General features: G+C 38.3%; 1 protein-coding gene across 28 annotated transcripts in view; it reads right to left on the reverse strand.

Annotated features, from left to right (window-relative positions):
• Positions 1–20,214, reverse strand: part of tcf4 (transcription factor 4) — a 457,550-nt gene that overhangs the window by 140,349 nt on the left and 296,987 nt on the right. For 4 of the 28 annotated variants that reach the window (XM_090233621.1, XM_090233619.1, XM_090233622.1 and 1 more), the window contains exon 1: positions 1,715–1,957. The exons of 20 other annotated variants lie outside the window; for them this stretch is intronic. In XM_090233621.1, the coding sequence (XP_090089747.1) occupies positions 1,715–1,783 (69 nt within the window). In that variant the 5' untranslated portion in view covers positions 1,784–1,957. Of the gene's footprint in view, positions 1–1,714; positions 1,960–20,214 lie in introns of those variants that run through there. 4 more of the 28 variants (XM_090233625.1, XM_090233626.1, XM_090233624.1 and 1 more) reach the window with 3 other exon arrangements.

A 20,214-nucleotide genomic window follows, 5' to 3' on the forward strand; every position in this document is an offset into this window, starting at 1 on the left:
ACAACAACTACAATCATTTTATACAATGCATAATATAGGTTTCTACATGCTTCTACATACAACAGTATTACACATATCCCTTTCAGGAATATCATCGGTAGATTTATACTAAATTACATTCAGTCAAATTATCCCTGTTTCTTTGGGCTCCCTTCCACAGTATTTTCATTATACCTCATTTAAGATAATAGAAAATAACTGAAAACATCTACAACGGTATTACAATGCTAACAGCTGCAAATACGAACCACATTAATTATCATTAACAAAGCTCCTGGATAGAGAGGTTTAATATACTAGACTGACCAGCGATAACAATATGTAGATATAGAGAGGTTTACTATACTAGACTGACCAGCGTTAACAATATGTAGATATAGAGAGGTTTAATATACTAGACTGACCAGCGTTAACAATATGTAGATATAGAGAGGTTTAATATACTAGACTGACCAGCGATAACAATATGTAGATATAGAGAGGTTTAATATACTAGACTGACCAGCGATAACAATATGTAGATATAGAGAGGTTTAATATACTAGACTGACCAGCGATAACAATATGTAGATATAGAGAGGTTTACCATACTAGACTGACCAGCGATAACAATATGTAGATATAGAGAGGTTTAATATACTAGACTGACCAGCGTTAACAATATGTAGATATAGAGAGGTTTAATATACTAGACTGACCAGCCTGCGTTAACAATATGTAGATATAGAGAGGTTTACTACACTAGACTGACCAGCCTGGGTTAACAATATGTAGATATAGAGAGGTTTACTATACTAGACTGACCAGCGATAACAATATGTAGATATAGAGAGGTTTACTATACTAGACTGACCAGCCTGGGTTAACAATATGTAGATATAGAGAGGTTTACTACACTAGACTGACCAGCGTTAACAATATGTAGATATAGAGAGGTTTAATATACTAGACTGACCAGCGATAACAATATGTAGATATAGAGAGGTTTACTATACTAGACTGACCAGCCTGGGTTAACAATATGTAGATATAGAGAGGTTTACTGTTGTCTACCTCACTTGCTTTGGCAATGTTAACACATGTTTCCCATGCCAATAAAGCCCTTGAATTGAATTGAATTGAGAGGTTTAATATACTAGACTGACCAGCCTGGGTTCACAATATGTAGATATAGAGACGTTTACTATACTAGACTGACCAGCCTGGGTTAACAATATGTAGATGTAGAGGTTTAATATACTAGACTGACCAGCCTGGGTTAACTATATGTAGATATAGAGAGGTTTACCATACTAGACTGACCAGCCTGGGTTAACAATATGTAGATATAGAGAGGTTTACCATACTAGACTGACCAGCGTTAACAATATGTAGATATAGAGAGGTTTACTATTACTAGACTGACCAGCCTGGGTTAACAATATGCTGATTGTTGAAAACGTGCACATTCTAAACTGTCCAAAATCAGAGTACCTCTCTCTCGTCCACTGTAACAACTCAGCCTATATTCTATTTCTTTAGCTTTTGTTTCTTTCTGAACAGATTCAAACAGACAAACGGCCGGGCAAACATTAAATACAAACAACAAATCCCACAATTTAGAGTAGTGTTAGCATTAAATGGACAGCCCGAGACCTGCATATCCCTGAGAGAAGCTGATAAAATGTCACCTAGCTCCCCGCCTGTCGACGACTACAGTTAGAGACAGACTTACCGCTTTTCCATTGTAGTAATACATTAAGGAACCTCCAGTCACTCCTGGGATGGTGTACGCACAATACATGGTTGAATTAGTCGTTCTGCCCCACTCTTCAGTAACACTCTAACAAACTTTTATTTCCAACTCGCTGTCCCCCCTTTTTTTTTTTCACAACAATTCCTTCAGTGTCATTTTCCCATATGGCCAAGCATGGTGGATATGCAAAGCAGGGAGAAACCATTTCTGACGTCGGGCTACAGGAGGGGAGGAGAGATGGGAGGGACGAGAGAGAGAGAGGGGGGAGGGACGAGAGGGGGATTGACTCGATTCTCCCTTCTTCATGTGGCCTTCCTTTCACTCCTCCCTTTCTCACACGCTCTCTCTCTCCCTCTCTCTCTCTCTCTCTCTCACACACACACACACACACACACACACAAGCACGCACGCACACACAAACACTACATCTCTCTCTCTCTCTGTCTCTCTCTCTCTCTCTCTCACACACACACACACACACACAAGCACGCACGCACACACAAACACGACATCTCTCTCTCTCTCTCTCTCTCTCTGTCTCTCTCTCTCTCTCTCTCTCTCTCTCTCTCTCTCTCTGTCTCTCTCTCTCTCTCTCTCTGTCTCTCTCTCTCTCTGTCTCAACACGCCGACACACTTTAATCTTTCCATAGTAAATCTGGAAGCTATAGATATCCCTGCACGCATGAAGCTACGCAGATCGGCTCCTTTGAAGAGAACCAAATATGAACTTTTCCCATCCACAGCTTTTATGACTGCATGCTTTCATTCAACTGTTTCTGCCCCCTTTTTAACTGTGTAATCTCCCTTCACACTGTACCTCATATACCAGCAGCTCACTTAACAGTCTGCTCTTTGTGCCATGTTAGACACACACACACACACACACACACACACATTGGTTAGGCTATGGGTTGAGGGTTGATAGAGAGATAGAGACAGGAGACAGAGAGAGAGACAGAGAGAGACAGAGAGAAAGAGAGAGAGTGAGGGAGAGACAGAGAGAGAGAGAGAGAGAGAGAGAGAGAAAGAAAGAGAAAGAGAAAGAGAGAGAGAGAGAGAGAGAGAGAGACAGAGACAGAGAGAGAGACAGAGAGAGAGAGAGAGAGAGAGAGAGAGAGAGAGAGATAGACAGAGAGAGAGAGAGAGAGAGAGAGAGAGAGAGAGAGAGAGAGAGAGAGAGAGAGAGAGAGAGGAGAGAGAGAGAGAGAGAGAGAAAAGAGAGGATAGAGAGAGAGAGAAAGGAGAGAGAAAGAGAAGAACGAGAGAGGAGAGAGAGAGAGAGAGAGAGAGAGAGAGATATATATATATATATATAGAGAGAGAGAGAGAGAGAGAGAGAGAGAGAGGGTAGTAGTAGTAGTAGAGCGACCATTATAGAGTTGAATACAAACACAGTTAATAGACTCCCCGCTTTTTGCTTTAATTTGATTAAAAAGCGAGTGTCATGAAGGGAATGGTATGATGCACATCTAATAACTGAACCATCTGTCTGGTGAGCTGGCTGGCTCCCAGCATTGTGCTGTATGCAGCAGCTAGGCAGCAGCATGAGAACTTGACGATAGAGAGAAGGGATAGAGAGAGAAGAGAGAGTGAGAGAGAGAGAGAGAAGGGAGAGAGAGAGGAGAGAGAGAGAGAGGATAGAGAGAGAGAGAGAGAGAGAAAGAGAGGATAGAGAGAGAGAGAAAGCGAGAGAGAAAGAGAAGAAAGAGAGAGTACGCGAGAGAGAGAAAGAGAGAGAGAAAGCAAGAGAGGGAGCGAGAGCGAGACAGAGAGAGAGAGTGACAGAGAGAGAGAGAGCGAGAGAGAGAGAGAGGAAGAGAGAGTGAGAGAGAGGAAGAGAGAGAGAGCGAGAGAGAGAGAGAGGGAGAGAGAGTGACAGAGAGAGAGAGAGAGAGAGAGAGAGAGGGAGAGGGAGAGGGAGAGAGAACAGACTACTGCTGCTTTCTAGCCGCTTGGTCAACAACCATTGTGAGAAAAAACTAAGATATATAAATAAATGATTTGTATAAAATCTAAAGGGAACAGCATGAGAAGAGAGGAGCCAAAGATAAGTCCTGGCAGGCTACACCTGCGCACAGGGCAGGCAGAAAGTTGGTTGGGAGGTGATCGATGACGAGGCAATGTTAGGAGCTTCACAGAGCCTCTCTCTTCACTCAGTCAAAACACTCACAGACCAAAACAGCCTTCAGAAGCAGAACACCAGCTAAAACCTCAGCCCTGCACACTCTCTATGGCACCACCACAGTATAACTTGGAACCACCACAAGATAACTTCAAACCACCACAATAGAACTTGGAACTAATATATAACATAACTTGGAACCACTATAATAGAACTTGGAACCCCCACAATAGAACTTGGAACCACCATAATAGAACTTGGAACCAATATAACATAACTTGAAACCACCTCAATAGAACTTGGAACCACTACAATAAAACTTGGAACCATTATAATAGAACTTGGAACCCCCACAATAGAACTTGGAACAACCATAATAGAACGTGGAACCACTACAATAGAACTTGGAACCACTACAATATAACTTGGAACCAATATATCATAACTTGGATACACTGTAATATAACTTGGAACCACCACAATAGAACTTGGAACCACTATAATAAAACATTTAACCACCACAATAGAACTTGGAACCACCACAATAGAACTTCGATCCACTATAATAGAACTTGGAACCCCACCACAATAGAACTTGGAACCACTATAATAGTACTTGGAACCACCACAATATAACTTGGATCCACTATAATAGAACGTGGAACCACCACAATAGAACTTGGAACCACTATAATAAAACTTTGAACCACCACAATAGAACTTGGAACCACCACAATAGAACTTCGATCCACTATAATAGAACTTGGAACCCCACCACAGTAGAACTTGGAACCACTATAATAGAATTTGGAACCACCACAATAGATCTTGTAGCCACTGTATTAGAACTTGGAACCACCACAATAGACCATGGAAACACTACAATAGAATTTGGAACCACCACAGTATAACTTGGAATCACTATAATTGAACTTGGAACCACTATAATATAACTTGGAACCATCACAATAGAACTTGGAAAAACTATAATAGAACTTGGAACCACCACCATATAACTTGGAACCACTATAATAGAACCTGGAAACCAATATAATAGAACTTGTAACACCACAATAGAACTTGGAACCACCACAATAGAACGTGGAACCACCACAATAGACTATGGAAGAACTAACATAGAATTTGGAACCACCATAACAATAGAACTTGGAACCACCACAATAGAACTTGGAACCACCACAATAGAACTTGGAACCACTATAATATAACTTGGAACCAAAATAATAGAACTTGGAACCACCATAATATAACTTGGAACCACTATAATATAACTTGGAACCAAAATAACATAACTTGGAACCACCACAATAGAACTTGGAACCACTATAATAGAACTTGGAACCACCACAATATAACTTGAAACCACTATAATAGAACTTGGAACCACTATAATAGAACGCGGAACCACTATAATTTAACTTGGAACAAAAATAATATAACTTGGAACCACCACAATATAACTTGGAACCACCACAATAGAACTTGGAACACTATAATAGAACTTGGAACCACCACAATAGAACTTGGAACCACTATAATAGTAATTGGAACCACCACAATATAACTTGGATCCACTATAATATAACTTGGAACCACCACAATATAACTTGGAACCACCACAATAGAACTTGGAACCACTATAATAGAACTTGGAACCACCACAATATAACTTGGAACCACTATAATATAACTTTCAACCACCACAATATAACTTGGATCCACTATAATGTAACTTGTAACCACCACAATAGAACTTGGAACCACTATAATATAACTTGGAACCACCACAATATAACGTGGAACCACCACAATAGAACTTGGAACCACCACAATAGAACTTCGATCCACTATAATAGAACTTGGAACCCCACCACAATAGAACTTGGAACCACTATAATAGTACTTGGAACCACCACAATATAACTTGGATCCACAATAATAGAACGTGGAACCACCACAATAGAACTTGGAACCACTATAATAAAACTTTGAACCACCACAATAGAACTTGGAACCACCACAATAGAACTTCGATCCACTATAATAGAACTTGGAACCCCACCACAATAGAACTTGGAACCACTATAATAGAATTTGGAACCACCACAATAGATCTTGTAGCCACTGTATTAGAACTTGGAACCACCACAATAGACCATGGAAACACTACAATAGAATTTGGAACCACCACAGTATAACTTGGAATCACTATAATTGAACTTGGAACCACTATAATATAACTTGGAACCATCACAATAGAACTTGGAACCACTATAATAGAACTTGGAACCACCACCATATAACTTGGAACCACTATAATAGAACCTGGAAACCAATATAATAGAACTTGTAACACCACAATAGAACTTGGAACCACCACAATAGAACGTGGAACCACCACAATAGACTATGGAAGAACTAACATAGAATTTGGAACCACCATAACAATAGAACTTGGAACCACCACAATAGAACTTGGAACCACCACAATAGAACTTGGAACCACTATAATATAACTTGGAACCAAAATAATAGAACTTGGAACCACCATAATATAACTTGGAACCACTATAATATAACTTGGAACCAAAATAACATAACTTGGAACCACCACAATAGAACTTGGAACCACTATAATAGAACTTGGAACCACCACAATATAACTTGAAACCACTATAATAGAACTTGGAACCACTATAATAGAACGCGGAACCACTATAATTTAACTTGGAACAAAAATAATATAACTTGGAACCACCACAATATAACTTGGAACCACCACAATAGAACTTGGAACACTATAATAGAACTTGGAACCACCACAATAGAACTTGGAACCACTATAATAGTAATTGGAACCACCACAATATAACTTGGATCCACTATAATATAACTTGGAACCACCACAATATAACTTGGAACCACCACAATAGAACTTGGAACCACTATAATAGAACTTGGAACCACCACAATATAACTTGGAACCACTATAATATAACTTTCAACCACCACAATATAACTTGGATCCACTATAATGTAACTTGTAACCACCACAATAGAACTTGGAACCACTATAATATAACTTGGAACCACCACAATATAACGTGGAACCACCACAATAGAACTTGGAACCACCACAATAGAACTTCGATCCACTATAATAGAACTTGGAACCCCACCACAATAGAACTTGGAACCACTATAATAGTACTTGGAACCACCACAATATAACTTGGATCCACAATAATAGAACGTGGAACCACCACAATAGAACTTGGAACCACTATAATAAAACTTTGAACCACCACAATAGAACTTGGAACCACCACAATAGAACTTCGATCCACTATAATAGAACTTGGAACCCCACCACAATAGAACTTGGAACCACTATAATAGAATTTGGAACCACCACAATAGATCTTGTAGCCACTGTATTAGAACTTGGAACCACCACAATAGACCATGGAAACACTACAATAGAATTTGGAACCACCACAACAATATAACTTGGAAACAGCAGAATAGAACTTGGAACCATCACAATAGAACTTGGCACCACCACAATAGAACGTGGAACCACTATAATAGAATGTGGAACCACCACAGTATAACTTGGAATCACTATAATTGAACTTGGAACCACTATAATATAACTTGGAACCATCACAACAGAACTTGGAACCACTATAATATAACTTGGAACCACCACAATATAACTTGGAACCACTATAATAGAACCTTGAAACCAATATAATAGAACTTGGAACACCACAATAGAACTTGGAACCACCACAATAGAACTTGGAACCACCACAATAGACTATGGAAGAACTAATATAGAATTTGGAACCACCATAACAATAGAACTTGGAACCACCACAATAGAACTTGGAACCACCACAATAGAACTTGGAACCACTATAATATAACTTGGAACCAAAATAATAGAACTTGGAACCACCATAATATAACTTGGAACCACTATAATATAACTTGGAACCAAAATAACATAACTTGGAACCACCACAATAGAACTTCGATCCACTATAATAGAACTTGGAACCCCACCACAATAGAACTTGGAACCACTATAATAGAATTTGGAACCACCACAATAGATCTTGTAGCCACTGTATTAGAACTTGGAACCACCACAATAGAACTTGGAACCACCACAATAGACTATGGAAGAACTAATATAGAATTTGGAACCACCATAACAATAGAACTTGGAACCACCACAATAGAACTTGGAACCACCACAATAGAACTTGGAACCACTATAATATAACTTGGAACCAAAATAATAGAACTTGGAACCACCATAATATAACTTGGAACCACTATAATATAACTTGGAACCAAAATAACATAACTTGGAACCACCACAATAGAACTTGGAACCACTATAATAGAACTTGGAACCACCACAATATAACTTGAAACCACTATAATAGAACTTGGAACCACTATAATAGAACGCGGAACCACTATAATTTAACTTGGAACAAAAATAATATAACTTGGAACCACCACAATATAACTTGGAACCACCACAATAGAACTTGGAACACTATAATAGAACTTGGAACCACCACAATATAACTTGGAACCACTATAATAGTAATTGGAACCACCACAATATAACTTGGATCCACTATAATATAACTTGGAACCACCACAATATAACTTGGAACCACCACAATAGAACTTGGAACCACTATAATAGAACTTGGAACCACCACAATATAACTTGGAACCACTATAATATAACTTTCAACCACCACAATATAACTTGGATCCACTATAATGTAACTTGTAACCACCACAATAGAACTTGGAACCACTATAATATAACTTGGAACCACCACAATATAACGTGGAACCACCACAATAGAACTTGGAACCACCACAATAGAACTTCGATCCACTATAATAGAACTTGGAACCCCACCACAATAGAACTTGGAACCACTATAATAGTACTTGGAACCACCACAATATAACTTGGATCCACAATAATAGAACGTGGAACCACCACAATAGAACTTGGAACCACTATAATAAAACTTTGAACCACCACAATAGAACTTGGAACCACCACAATAGAACTTCGATCCACAATAATAGAACTTGGAACCCCACCACAATAGAACTTGGAACCACTATAATAGAATTTGGAACCACCACAATAGATCTTGTAGCCACTGTATTAGAACTTGGAACCACCACAATAGACCATGGAAACACTACAATAGAATTTGGAACCACCACAACAATATAACTTGGAAACAGCAGAATAGAACTTGGAACCATCACAATAGAACTTGGCACCACCACAATAGAACGTGGAACCACTATAATAGAATGTGGAACCACCACAGTATAACTTGGAATCACTATAATTGAACTTGGAACCACTATAATATAACTTGGAACCATCACAACAGAACTTGGAACCACTATAATATAACTTGGAACCACCACAATATAACTTGGAACCACTATAATAGAACCTTGAAACCAATATAATAGAACTTGGAACACCACAATAGAACTTGGAACCACCACAATATAACTTGGAACCACCACAATAGACTATGGAAGAACTAATATAGAATTTGGAACCACCATAACAATAGAACTTGGAACCACCACAATAGAACTTGGAACCACCACAATAGAACTTGGAACCACTATAATATAACTTGGAACCAAAATAATAGAACTTGGAACCACCATAATATAACTTGGAACCACTATAATATAACTTGGAACCAAAATAACATAACTTGGAACCACCACAATAGAACTTGGAACCACTATAATAGAACTTGGAACCACCACAATAGAACTTCGATCCACTATAATAGAACTTGGAACCCCACCACAATAGAACTTGGAACCACTATAATAGAATTTGGAACCACCACAATAGATCTTGTAGCCACTGTATTAGAACTTGGAACCACCACAATAGAACTTGGAACCACCACAATAGACTATGGAAGAACTAATATAGAATTTGGAACCACCATAACAATAGAACTTGGAACCACCACAATAGAACTTGGAACCACCACAATAGAACTTGGAACCACTATAATATAACTTGGAACCAAAATAATAGAACTTGGAACCACCATAATATAACTTGGAACCACTATAATATAACTTGGAACCAAAATAACATAACTTGGAACCACCACAATAGAACTTGGAACCACTATAATAGAACTTGGAACCACCACAATAGAACTTCGATCCACTATAATAGAACTTGGAACCCCACCACAATAGAACTTGGAACCACTATAATAGAATTTGGAACCACCACAATAGATCTTGTAGCCACTGTATTAGAACTTGGAACCACCACAATAGACCATGGAAACACTACAATAGAATTTGGAACCACCACAACAATATAACTTGGAAACAGCAGAATAGAACTTGGAACCATCACAATAGAACTTGGCACCACCACAATAGAACGTGGAACAACTATAATAGTAATTGGAACCACCACAATATAACTTGGATCCACTATAATATAACTTGGAACCACCACAATATAACTTGGCACCACCACAATAGAACGTGGAACCACTATAATAGAATGTGGAACCACCACAGAATAACTTGGAATCACTATAAATGAACTTGGAACCACTATAATATAACTTGGAACCATCACAATAGAACTTGGAACCACTATAATAGAACTTGGAACCACCACAATATAACTTGGAACCACTATAATAGAACCTGGAAACCAATATAATAGAACTTGGAACACCACAATAGAACTTGGAACCACCACAATAGAACTTGGAACCACCACAATAGACTATGGAAAAACTAATATAGAATTTGGAACCACCATAACAATAGAACTTGGAACCACCACAATAGAACTTGGAACCACCACAATAGAACTTGGAACCACTATAATATAACTTGGAACCAAAATAATAGAACTTGGAACCACCATAATATAACTTGGAACCACTATAATATAACTTGGAACCAAAATAACATAACTTGGAATCACCACAATAGAACTTGGAATCACTATAATAGAACTTGGAACCACCACAATATAACTTGAAACCACTATAATAGAACTTGGAACCACTATAATAGAACGCGGAACCACTATAATTTAACTTGGAACAAAAATAATATAACTTGGAACCACCACAATATAACTTGGAACCACCACAATAGAACTTGGAACACTATAATAGAACTTGGAACCACCACAATAGAACTTGGAACCACTATAATAGTAATTGGAACCACCACAATATAACTTGGATCCACTATAATATAACTTGGAACCCCACCACAATAGAACTTGGAACCACTATAATAGAACTTGGAACCACCACAATATAACTTGGAACCACTATAATATAACTTGGAACCACCACAATATAACTTGGATCCACTATAATGTAACTTGAAACCACCACAATAGAACTTGGAACCACTATAATATAACTTGGAACCACCACAATATAACGTGGAACCACCACAATAGAACTTGGAACCACTATAATAGAACGCGGAACCACTATAATTTAACTTGGAACAAAAATAATATAACTTGGAACCACCACAATATAACTTGGAACCACCACAATAGAACTTGGAACACTATAATAGAACTTGGAACCACCACAATAGAACTTGGAACCACTATAATAGTAATTGGAACCACCACAATATAACTTGGATCCACTATAATATAACTTGGAACCACCACAATAGAACTTGGAACCACTATAATAGAACTTGGAACCACTAAAATAGAACTTGGAACCACTACAATAGAACTTGGAACCACCATAATATAACTTGGAACCACTATAATATAACTTGGAACCATCAGAATAGAACTTGGAACCACCACAATAGAACTTGGAACCAGCATAACAGAACTTGGAAACACCACAATAGAATTTGGACCCACTATAATAGAAATTGGAACCACCACAATAGACCATGGAACCACTACAATAGAATTTGGAACCATCGTAACAATATAACTTGGAACCACCACAATAGAACTTGTAACCACTATAATAGAATTTGGAAACAGCAGAATAGAACTAGAAACCACATTAATAGAACTTGGAACCACCATAATTGAACTTGGAACAACTATAATAGAACTTGGAACCACTACAATAGAACTTGGAACCATCATAATATAACTTGGAACCATCATAATATAACTTGGAACCATCATAATATGACATGGAACCACCACAATATAACTTGGAACCATTACAATAGAACTTGGAACCACTACAACAGAATTTGGAACCATCATAATATAACTTGGAACCACTATAATATAACTTGGAACCATTACAATAGAACTTGGAACCACTACAATAGAACTTGGAACCATCATAATATAACTTGGATCCACAATAATAGAACTTGAAACCACTTTAATAGAACTTGGAACCACTATAATTTAACTTGGAACCAAAAAAATAGAACTTGGAACCACCACAATAGAACTTGGAACCACTATAATAGAACTTGGAACCACCACAATATAACTTGGATCCACTATAATAGAACTTGGAACCAGTATAAAATGACTTGGAACCACTTTAATATAACTTGGAACAAAAATAATATAACTTGGAACCACCACAATAGAACTTGGAACCACCACAATAGAACTTGGAACCACCACAATATAACTTGGATCCACTGTAATATAACTTGGAACCACCACAATAGAACTTGGAACCACTACAATAGAACTTTGATCCACCACAATAGAACTTGGAACCACCACAGTAGAACTTCGATCCACTATAATAGAACATGGAACCACCAAAATAGAACTTGGAACCACTATAATAGAACTTGGAACAACCACAATATATCTTGTAAACACTATATTAGAACTTGGAACCGCCACAATAGACCATGGAACCACTACAATAGAATTTGGAACAACCATAACAATATAACTTGGAAACAGCAGAATAGAACTTGAAGCCACTTTAATAGAACTTGGAACCACCATAATTGAACTTGGAACAACTATAATATAACTTTTAACCACTACAATAGAACTTGGAACCATCATAATATAACTTGGAACCATCATAATATAACTTGGAACCACTATAATATAACTTGGAACCATCATAATATAACTTGGAACCATCATAATATGACATGGAACCACCACAATAGAACTTGGAATCATTACAATAGAACTTGGAACCACTACAATAGAACTTGGAACCATCATAATATAACTTGGAACAGCCACAATATAACTTGGAACCATTACAATAGAACTTGGAACCACTACAATAGAACTTGGAACCATCATAATATAACTTGGAACCACTATAATATAACTTGGAACCATTACAATATAACTTGGAACCACTACAATAGAACTTGGAACGATCATAAAATAACTTGGATCCACTATAATAGAACTTGAAACAACTTTAATAGAACTTGGAACCACTATAATAGAACTTGGAACCATCACAATAGAACTTGGAACCACTATAATAGAACTTGAAACCACCACAATATAACTTGGATCCACTATAATAGAACTTCGAACCACTATAACATGACTTGGAACCACTTTAATAGAACTTGGAACCAACAAATTATAACTTGGAACCACTATAATACAACTTGGAACCAAAATAACATAACTTGGAACTTGGAACACCACAATAGAACTTGTAACCACTATAATAGAACTTGGAACCACCACAATAGACTATGGAACAACTAATATAGAATTTGGAACCACCATAACAATAGAACTTGGAACCACCACAATAGAACTTGGAACCACAACAATAGAACTTGGAACCACCACAATAGAACTTGGAAACACTATAATAGAACTTGGAACCACCACAATATAACTTGGATCCACTGTAATATAACTTGGAACCACCACAATAGAACTTGGAAACACTACAATAGAACTTGGAACCACTATAATATAACTTGGAACCAAAATAATAGAACTTGGAACTACCATAATATAACTTGGAACCACCACAATATAACTTGTAACCAAAATAACATAACTTGGAACCACCACAATAGAACTTGGAACCACTATTATAGAACTTGGAACCACCACAATATAACTTGGATCCACTATAATATAACTTGGAACCACTATAATTTAACTTGGAACAAAAATAATATAACTTGGAACCACCACAATATAACTTGGAACCACCACAGTAGAACTTGGAACCACTATAATAGAACTTGGAACCACCAAAATAGAACTTGGAACCACTATAATAGTACTTGGAACCACCACAATATAACTTGGATCCACTATAATATAACTTGGAACCACCACAATAGAACTTGGAACCACTATAATATAACTTGGAACCACCACAATATAACGTGGAACCACCACAATAGAACTTGGAACCACCACAATAGAACTTGGAACCACTAAAATAGAACTTGGAACCACTACAATAGAACTTGGAACCACTAAAATAGAACTTGGAACCATTACAATAGAACTTGGAACCACCACAATAGAACTTGGAACCATCATAATATAACTTGGAACCACTATAATATAACTTGGAACCATTACAATAGAACTTGGAACCACTACAATAGAACTTGGAACCATCATAATATAACTTGGATCCACTATAATAGAACTTGAAACCACTTTAATAGAACTTGGAACCACTATGATAGAACTTGGAACCAAAATAATAGAACTTGGAACCACCACAATAGAACTTGGAACCACTATAATAGAACTTGGAACCACCACAATATAACTTGGATCCACTATAATAGAACTTGGAACCACTATAACATGACTTGGAACCACTTTAATATAACTTGGAACCAAAATAATAACTTGGAACCACCACAATAGAACTTGGAACCACCACAATAGAACTTGGAAATACTATAATAGAACTTGGAACCACCACAATATAACTTGGATCAACTGTAATATAACTTGGAACAACCACAATAGAACTTGGAACCACTACAGTAGAACTTCGATCCACTATAATAGAACTTGGAACCACCACAATATATCTTGTAAACACTATATTAGAACTTGGAACCACCACAATAGACAATGGAACCACTACAATAGAATTTGGAACCACCATAACAATATAACTTGGAAACAGCAGAATAGAACTTGAAACCACTTTAATATAACTTGGAACCACCATAATAGAACTTAGAACCACTATAATATAACTTGGAACCATCACAATATAACTTGGAACCACCACACTAGAATGTGGAACCACCATAATAGAACTTAGAACCACTATAATATAACTTGGAACCATCACAATAGAACTTGGAACCACCACAATAGAACGTGGAAGCACTATAATAGAACATGGAACCACCACAATATAACTTGGAACCACCACAATATAACTTGGAAACCAATATAATAGAACTTGGAACACCACAATAGAACTTGTAGCCACTATAATAGAACTTGGAACCACCGCAATAGAACTTGGAACCATCATAATATAACTTGGATCCACTATAATAGAACTTGAAACCACTTTAATAGAACTTGGAACCACTATGATAGAACTTGGAACCAAAATAATAGAACTTGGAACCACCACAATAGAACTTGGAACCACTATAATAGAACTTGGAACCACCACAATATAACTTGGATCCACTATAATAGAACTTGGAACCACTATAACATGACTTGGAACCACTTTAATATAACTTGGAACCAAAATAATAACTTGGAACCACCACAATAGAACTTGGAACCACCACAATAGAACTTGGAAATACTATAATAGAACTTGGAACCACCACAATATAACTTGGATCCACTGTAATATAACTTGGAACAACCACAATAGAACTTGGAACCACTACAGTAGAACTTCGATCCACTATAATAGAACTTGGAACCACCACAATATATCTTGTAAACACTATATTAGAACTTGGAACCACCACAATAGACAATGGAACCACTACAATAGAATTTGGAACCACCATAACAATATAACTTGGAAACAGCAGAATAGAACTTGAAACCACTTTAATATAACTTGGAACCACCATAATAGAACTTAGAACCACTATAATATAACTTGGAACCATCACAATATAACTTGGAACCACCACACTAGAATGTGGAACCACCATAATAGAACTTAGAACCACTATAATATAACTTGGAACCATCACAATAGAACTTGGAACCACCACAATAGAACGTGGAAGCACTATAATAGAACATGGAACCACCACAATATAACTTGGAACCACCACAATATAACTTGGAAACCAATATAATAGAACTTGGAACACCACAATAGAACTTGTAGCCACTATAATAGAACTTGGAACCACCGCAATAGACCATGGAACAACTAATATAGAATTTGGAACCACCATAACAGTACAACTTGGAACCACCACAATAGAACTTGGTACCACCACAATAGAATTTGGAACCACCACAATATAACTTGGAACCACTATAATATAACTTGGAACTAAAATAATAGAACTTGGAACCACCAAATTATAACTTGGAACCATTATAATATAACTTGGAACCACTATAATATATCTTGGAACCAAAATAATATACCTTGGAACCACCATAATATAACTTGGAACCACCATAATATATCTTGGAACCAAAATAACATAACTTGGAACCACCACAATAGAACTTGGATCCACTATAATAGAACTAGGAACCACCACAATATAACTTGGATCCACTATAATAGAACTTGGAACCACTATAATAAAACGTGGAACCACTATAATATAACTTGGAACCAAAATAATATATCTTGGAACCACCACAATAGAACTTGGAACCACCACAATAGAACTTGGAACCACTATAATAGAACTTGGAACCACCACAATAGAACTTTGATCCACTATAATAGAACTTGGACCACCACAATAGAACTTGGAACCACAATAATATAACTTGGAACCACTATAATAGAACTTGGAACCACTATAATATAACTTGGAACCAAAATAATATAACTTGGATCCACTGTAATAGACCTTTGAACCACCACAATATAACTTGGATCCACTGTAATATAACTTGGAACCACCACAATAGAACTTGGAACCACTATAATAGAACTTGGAACCACCACAATAGAACTTGGATCCACTATAATAGAACTTGTACCACCACAATAGAACTTGGAACCACAATAATATAACTTGGAACCACTATAATATAACTTGGAACCATCACAATAGAACATGGAACCACCACAATAGAACTTGGAACCACCACAATAGAACTTGGAACCACTAAAATAGAACTTGGAACCACCATAGTATAACTTGGAACCATCAGAATCGAACTTGGAACCACCACAATAGAACTTGGAACCAGCATAACAGAACTTGGAACCACTTAAATAGAACTTGGATGCACTATAGAACTTGCAACCACCCTAATGGAATGGCACTCTCCCACCTTTAGACAGTTGAACTATGGACACGGTGGAAAGATGCAGGAGATACAGAAGAAGAATATAGGCCCAGCTATATAACTAGAGACTAAACATAAAACCCAGCTTTAAACAACACGATGGCACCTGATGCTACCTCATTTCAACATACCTGGGTATGCCTGGGTATGTTGAAATGTCACACATTAATACAGCATATCTAAACTAAATGTTGTTTGTTAATAATTTATCAAATGGAATTTAAAAAAAGACACCTTCACCTTAGATTCAAGAACATTTCGCAATATAATTTATAGATGACAATATTACAAAAGTACCCCACAATATAATGACATTATAACTCACAGTCACTGTCAACCAAGTGATAACAAACATGAAAACAATATAAATTATAAAACTAATTTGTGTGGAAAAATTATATTCCTACAAATATTCAATACCAGTTATACTGTTTTCCTCCAATAAATGGAGATGGGTGTTGTGTTGTGAGGGTAGGAGATATTAGTGATGGGTGTGTTGGGGAGTGAGGGTAGGAGATATTAGTGATGGGTGTGTTGGGGAGTGAGGGTAGGAGATATTAGTGATGGGTGTGTTGGGGAGTGAGGGTAGGAGAGAGTAGTGATGGGTGTGTTGGGGAGTGAGGGTAGGAGATATTAGTGATGGGTGTGTTGGGGAGTGAGGGTAGGAGATAGCAGTCATGGGTGTGTTGGGGAGTGAGGGTAGGAGATAGCAGGCATGGGTGTGTTGGGGAGTGAGGGTAGGAGATAGCAGTCATGGGTGTGTAGCGTTGGGGCAGTAAGGGTAGGAGATAGTAGTGATGGGTGTGTTGGGGAGTGAGGGTAGGAGATATTAGTGATGGGTGTGTAGTGTTGGGGGAGTAAGGGTAGGAGATAGTAGTGATGGGTGTGTTGTGTTGTGAGGGTAGGCAATAGTAGTGATGGGTGTGTAGCGTTGGGGCAGTAAGGGTAGGAGATAGTAGTGATGGGTGTGTTGTGTCGGGGGAGTGAGGGTAAGAGACAGTAGTGATGGTGTGTTGTGGAGTGGGGGACTGAGTGTAGAAGATAGGAGTGATGGGTGTGTTGGGGAGTGAGGGTAGAAGATAGGAGTGATGGGTGTGTTGGGGAGTGAGGGTAGGAGATAGGAGTGATGGGTGTGTTGGGGAGTGAGGGTAGGAGATAGCGGTCATGGGTGTGTTGGGGAGTGAGGGTAGGAGATAGCAGTCATGGGTGTGTTGGGGAGTGAGGGTAGGAGATAGCGGTCATGGGTGTGTTGGGGAGTGAGGGTAGGAGATAGTAGTGATGGGTGTGTTGTGGAGTGAGGGTAGTCTGACGGTTCTGTTGGTTAGCTCGTGTAAACGGAGGGTAGTCGGATGGTTCTGCTGACTAGTCCGTGTAAATGGGACAGCACGGCTTTGTGTCTCTCTATACTAGATTTAACAAGTGAAGTGTGAGCGCTTGCCAAAAAGCACACACTCACACACACACACACACACACACACCAGCATCCAAGACAAAAGAGACCAACCTCTGGGAATAGTTCCCAAATGGAGACTAAATCATTTGCATATGGAGCAGTAGCGAATGCCATTGGAGCGTATTCCCAGAATAAAAGTTCATAATTCAAGACACCTATTCTGAGTCCCAAAGAGCCCTATGACCATAGTATAGTGCAGTACCCAGTGGGTCCTGCTCAAAAGTAGTGCACTATAAAGGGAATAGGGTGTCATTTGGGATACAAACTCTATTTCATACAGGTAGACTAGTGGGTAGTATGGGTACAGGTAGTATGGGTACAGGTAGACTAGTGGGTACAGGTAGACTAGTGGGTAGTATAGGTACGGGTAGACTAGTGGGTACAGGTAGACTAGTGGGTACAGGTAGACTAGTGGGTAGTATGGGTACAGGTAGACTAGTGGGTAGTATAGGTACAGGTAGACTAGTGGGTACAGGTAGACTAGTGGGTAGTATGGGTACAGGTAGACTAGTGGGTACAGGTAGACTAGTGGGTAGTATAGGTACGGGTAGACTACTGGGTACAGGTAGACTAGTGGGTACAGGTAGATTAGTGGGTAGTATGGGTACAAGTAGACTAGTGGGTACAGGTAGACTAGTGGGTAGTCTGGGTACAGGTAGACTTGTGGGTAGTATAGGTACAGGTAGACTAGTGGGTACAGGTAGACTCGTGGGTAGTATGGGTACAGGTAGACTAGTGGGTACAGGTAGACTAGTGGGTAGTATAGGTACAGGTAGACTAGTGGGTATATAGGTACAGGTACACCAGTGGGTAGTCTGGGTACAGGTAGACTAGTGGGTAGTATAGGTACAGGTAGACTAGTGGGCAGTATAGGTACAGGTAGACTAATGGGTAGTATAGGTACAGGTAGACTAGTGGGTAGTATGGGTACAGGTAGACTAGTGGGTAGTATAGGTACAGGTAGACTAGTGGGTAGAATAGGTACAGGTAGACTAGTGGGTACAGGTAGACTAGTGGGTAGTATAGGTACAGGTAGACTAGTGGGTAGTATAGGTACAGGTAGACTAGTGGGTAGTATGGGTACAGGTAGACTAGTGGGTACAGGTAGACTAGTGGATAGTATAGGTACAGGTAGACTAGTGGGTACAGGTAGACTAGTGGGTAGTATAGGTACAGGTAGACTAGTGGGTAGTATGGGTACAGGTAGACTAGTGGGTAGTCTGGGTACAGGTAGACTAGTGGGTAGTATAGGTACAGGTAGACTAGTGGGTAGTATAGGTACAGGTAGACTAGTGGGTAGTATAGGTACAGGTAAACTAGTGGGT

The sequence above is a fragment of the Oncorhynchus mykiss genome, chromosome 5 (assembly GCF_057628025.1).
Source record: "Oncorhynchus mykiss isolate SJ-2025 chromosome 5, ASM5762802v1, whole genome shotgun sequence".
Lineage (NCBI taxonomy): Eukaryota > Metazoa > Chordata > Actinopteri > Salmoniformes > Salmonidae > Oncorhynchus > Oncorhynchus mykiss.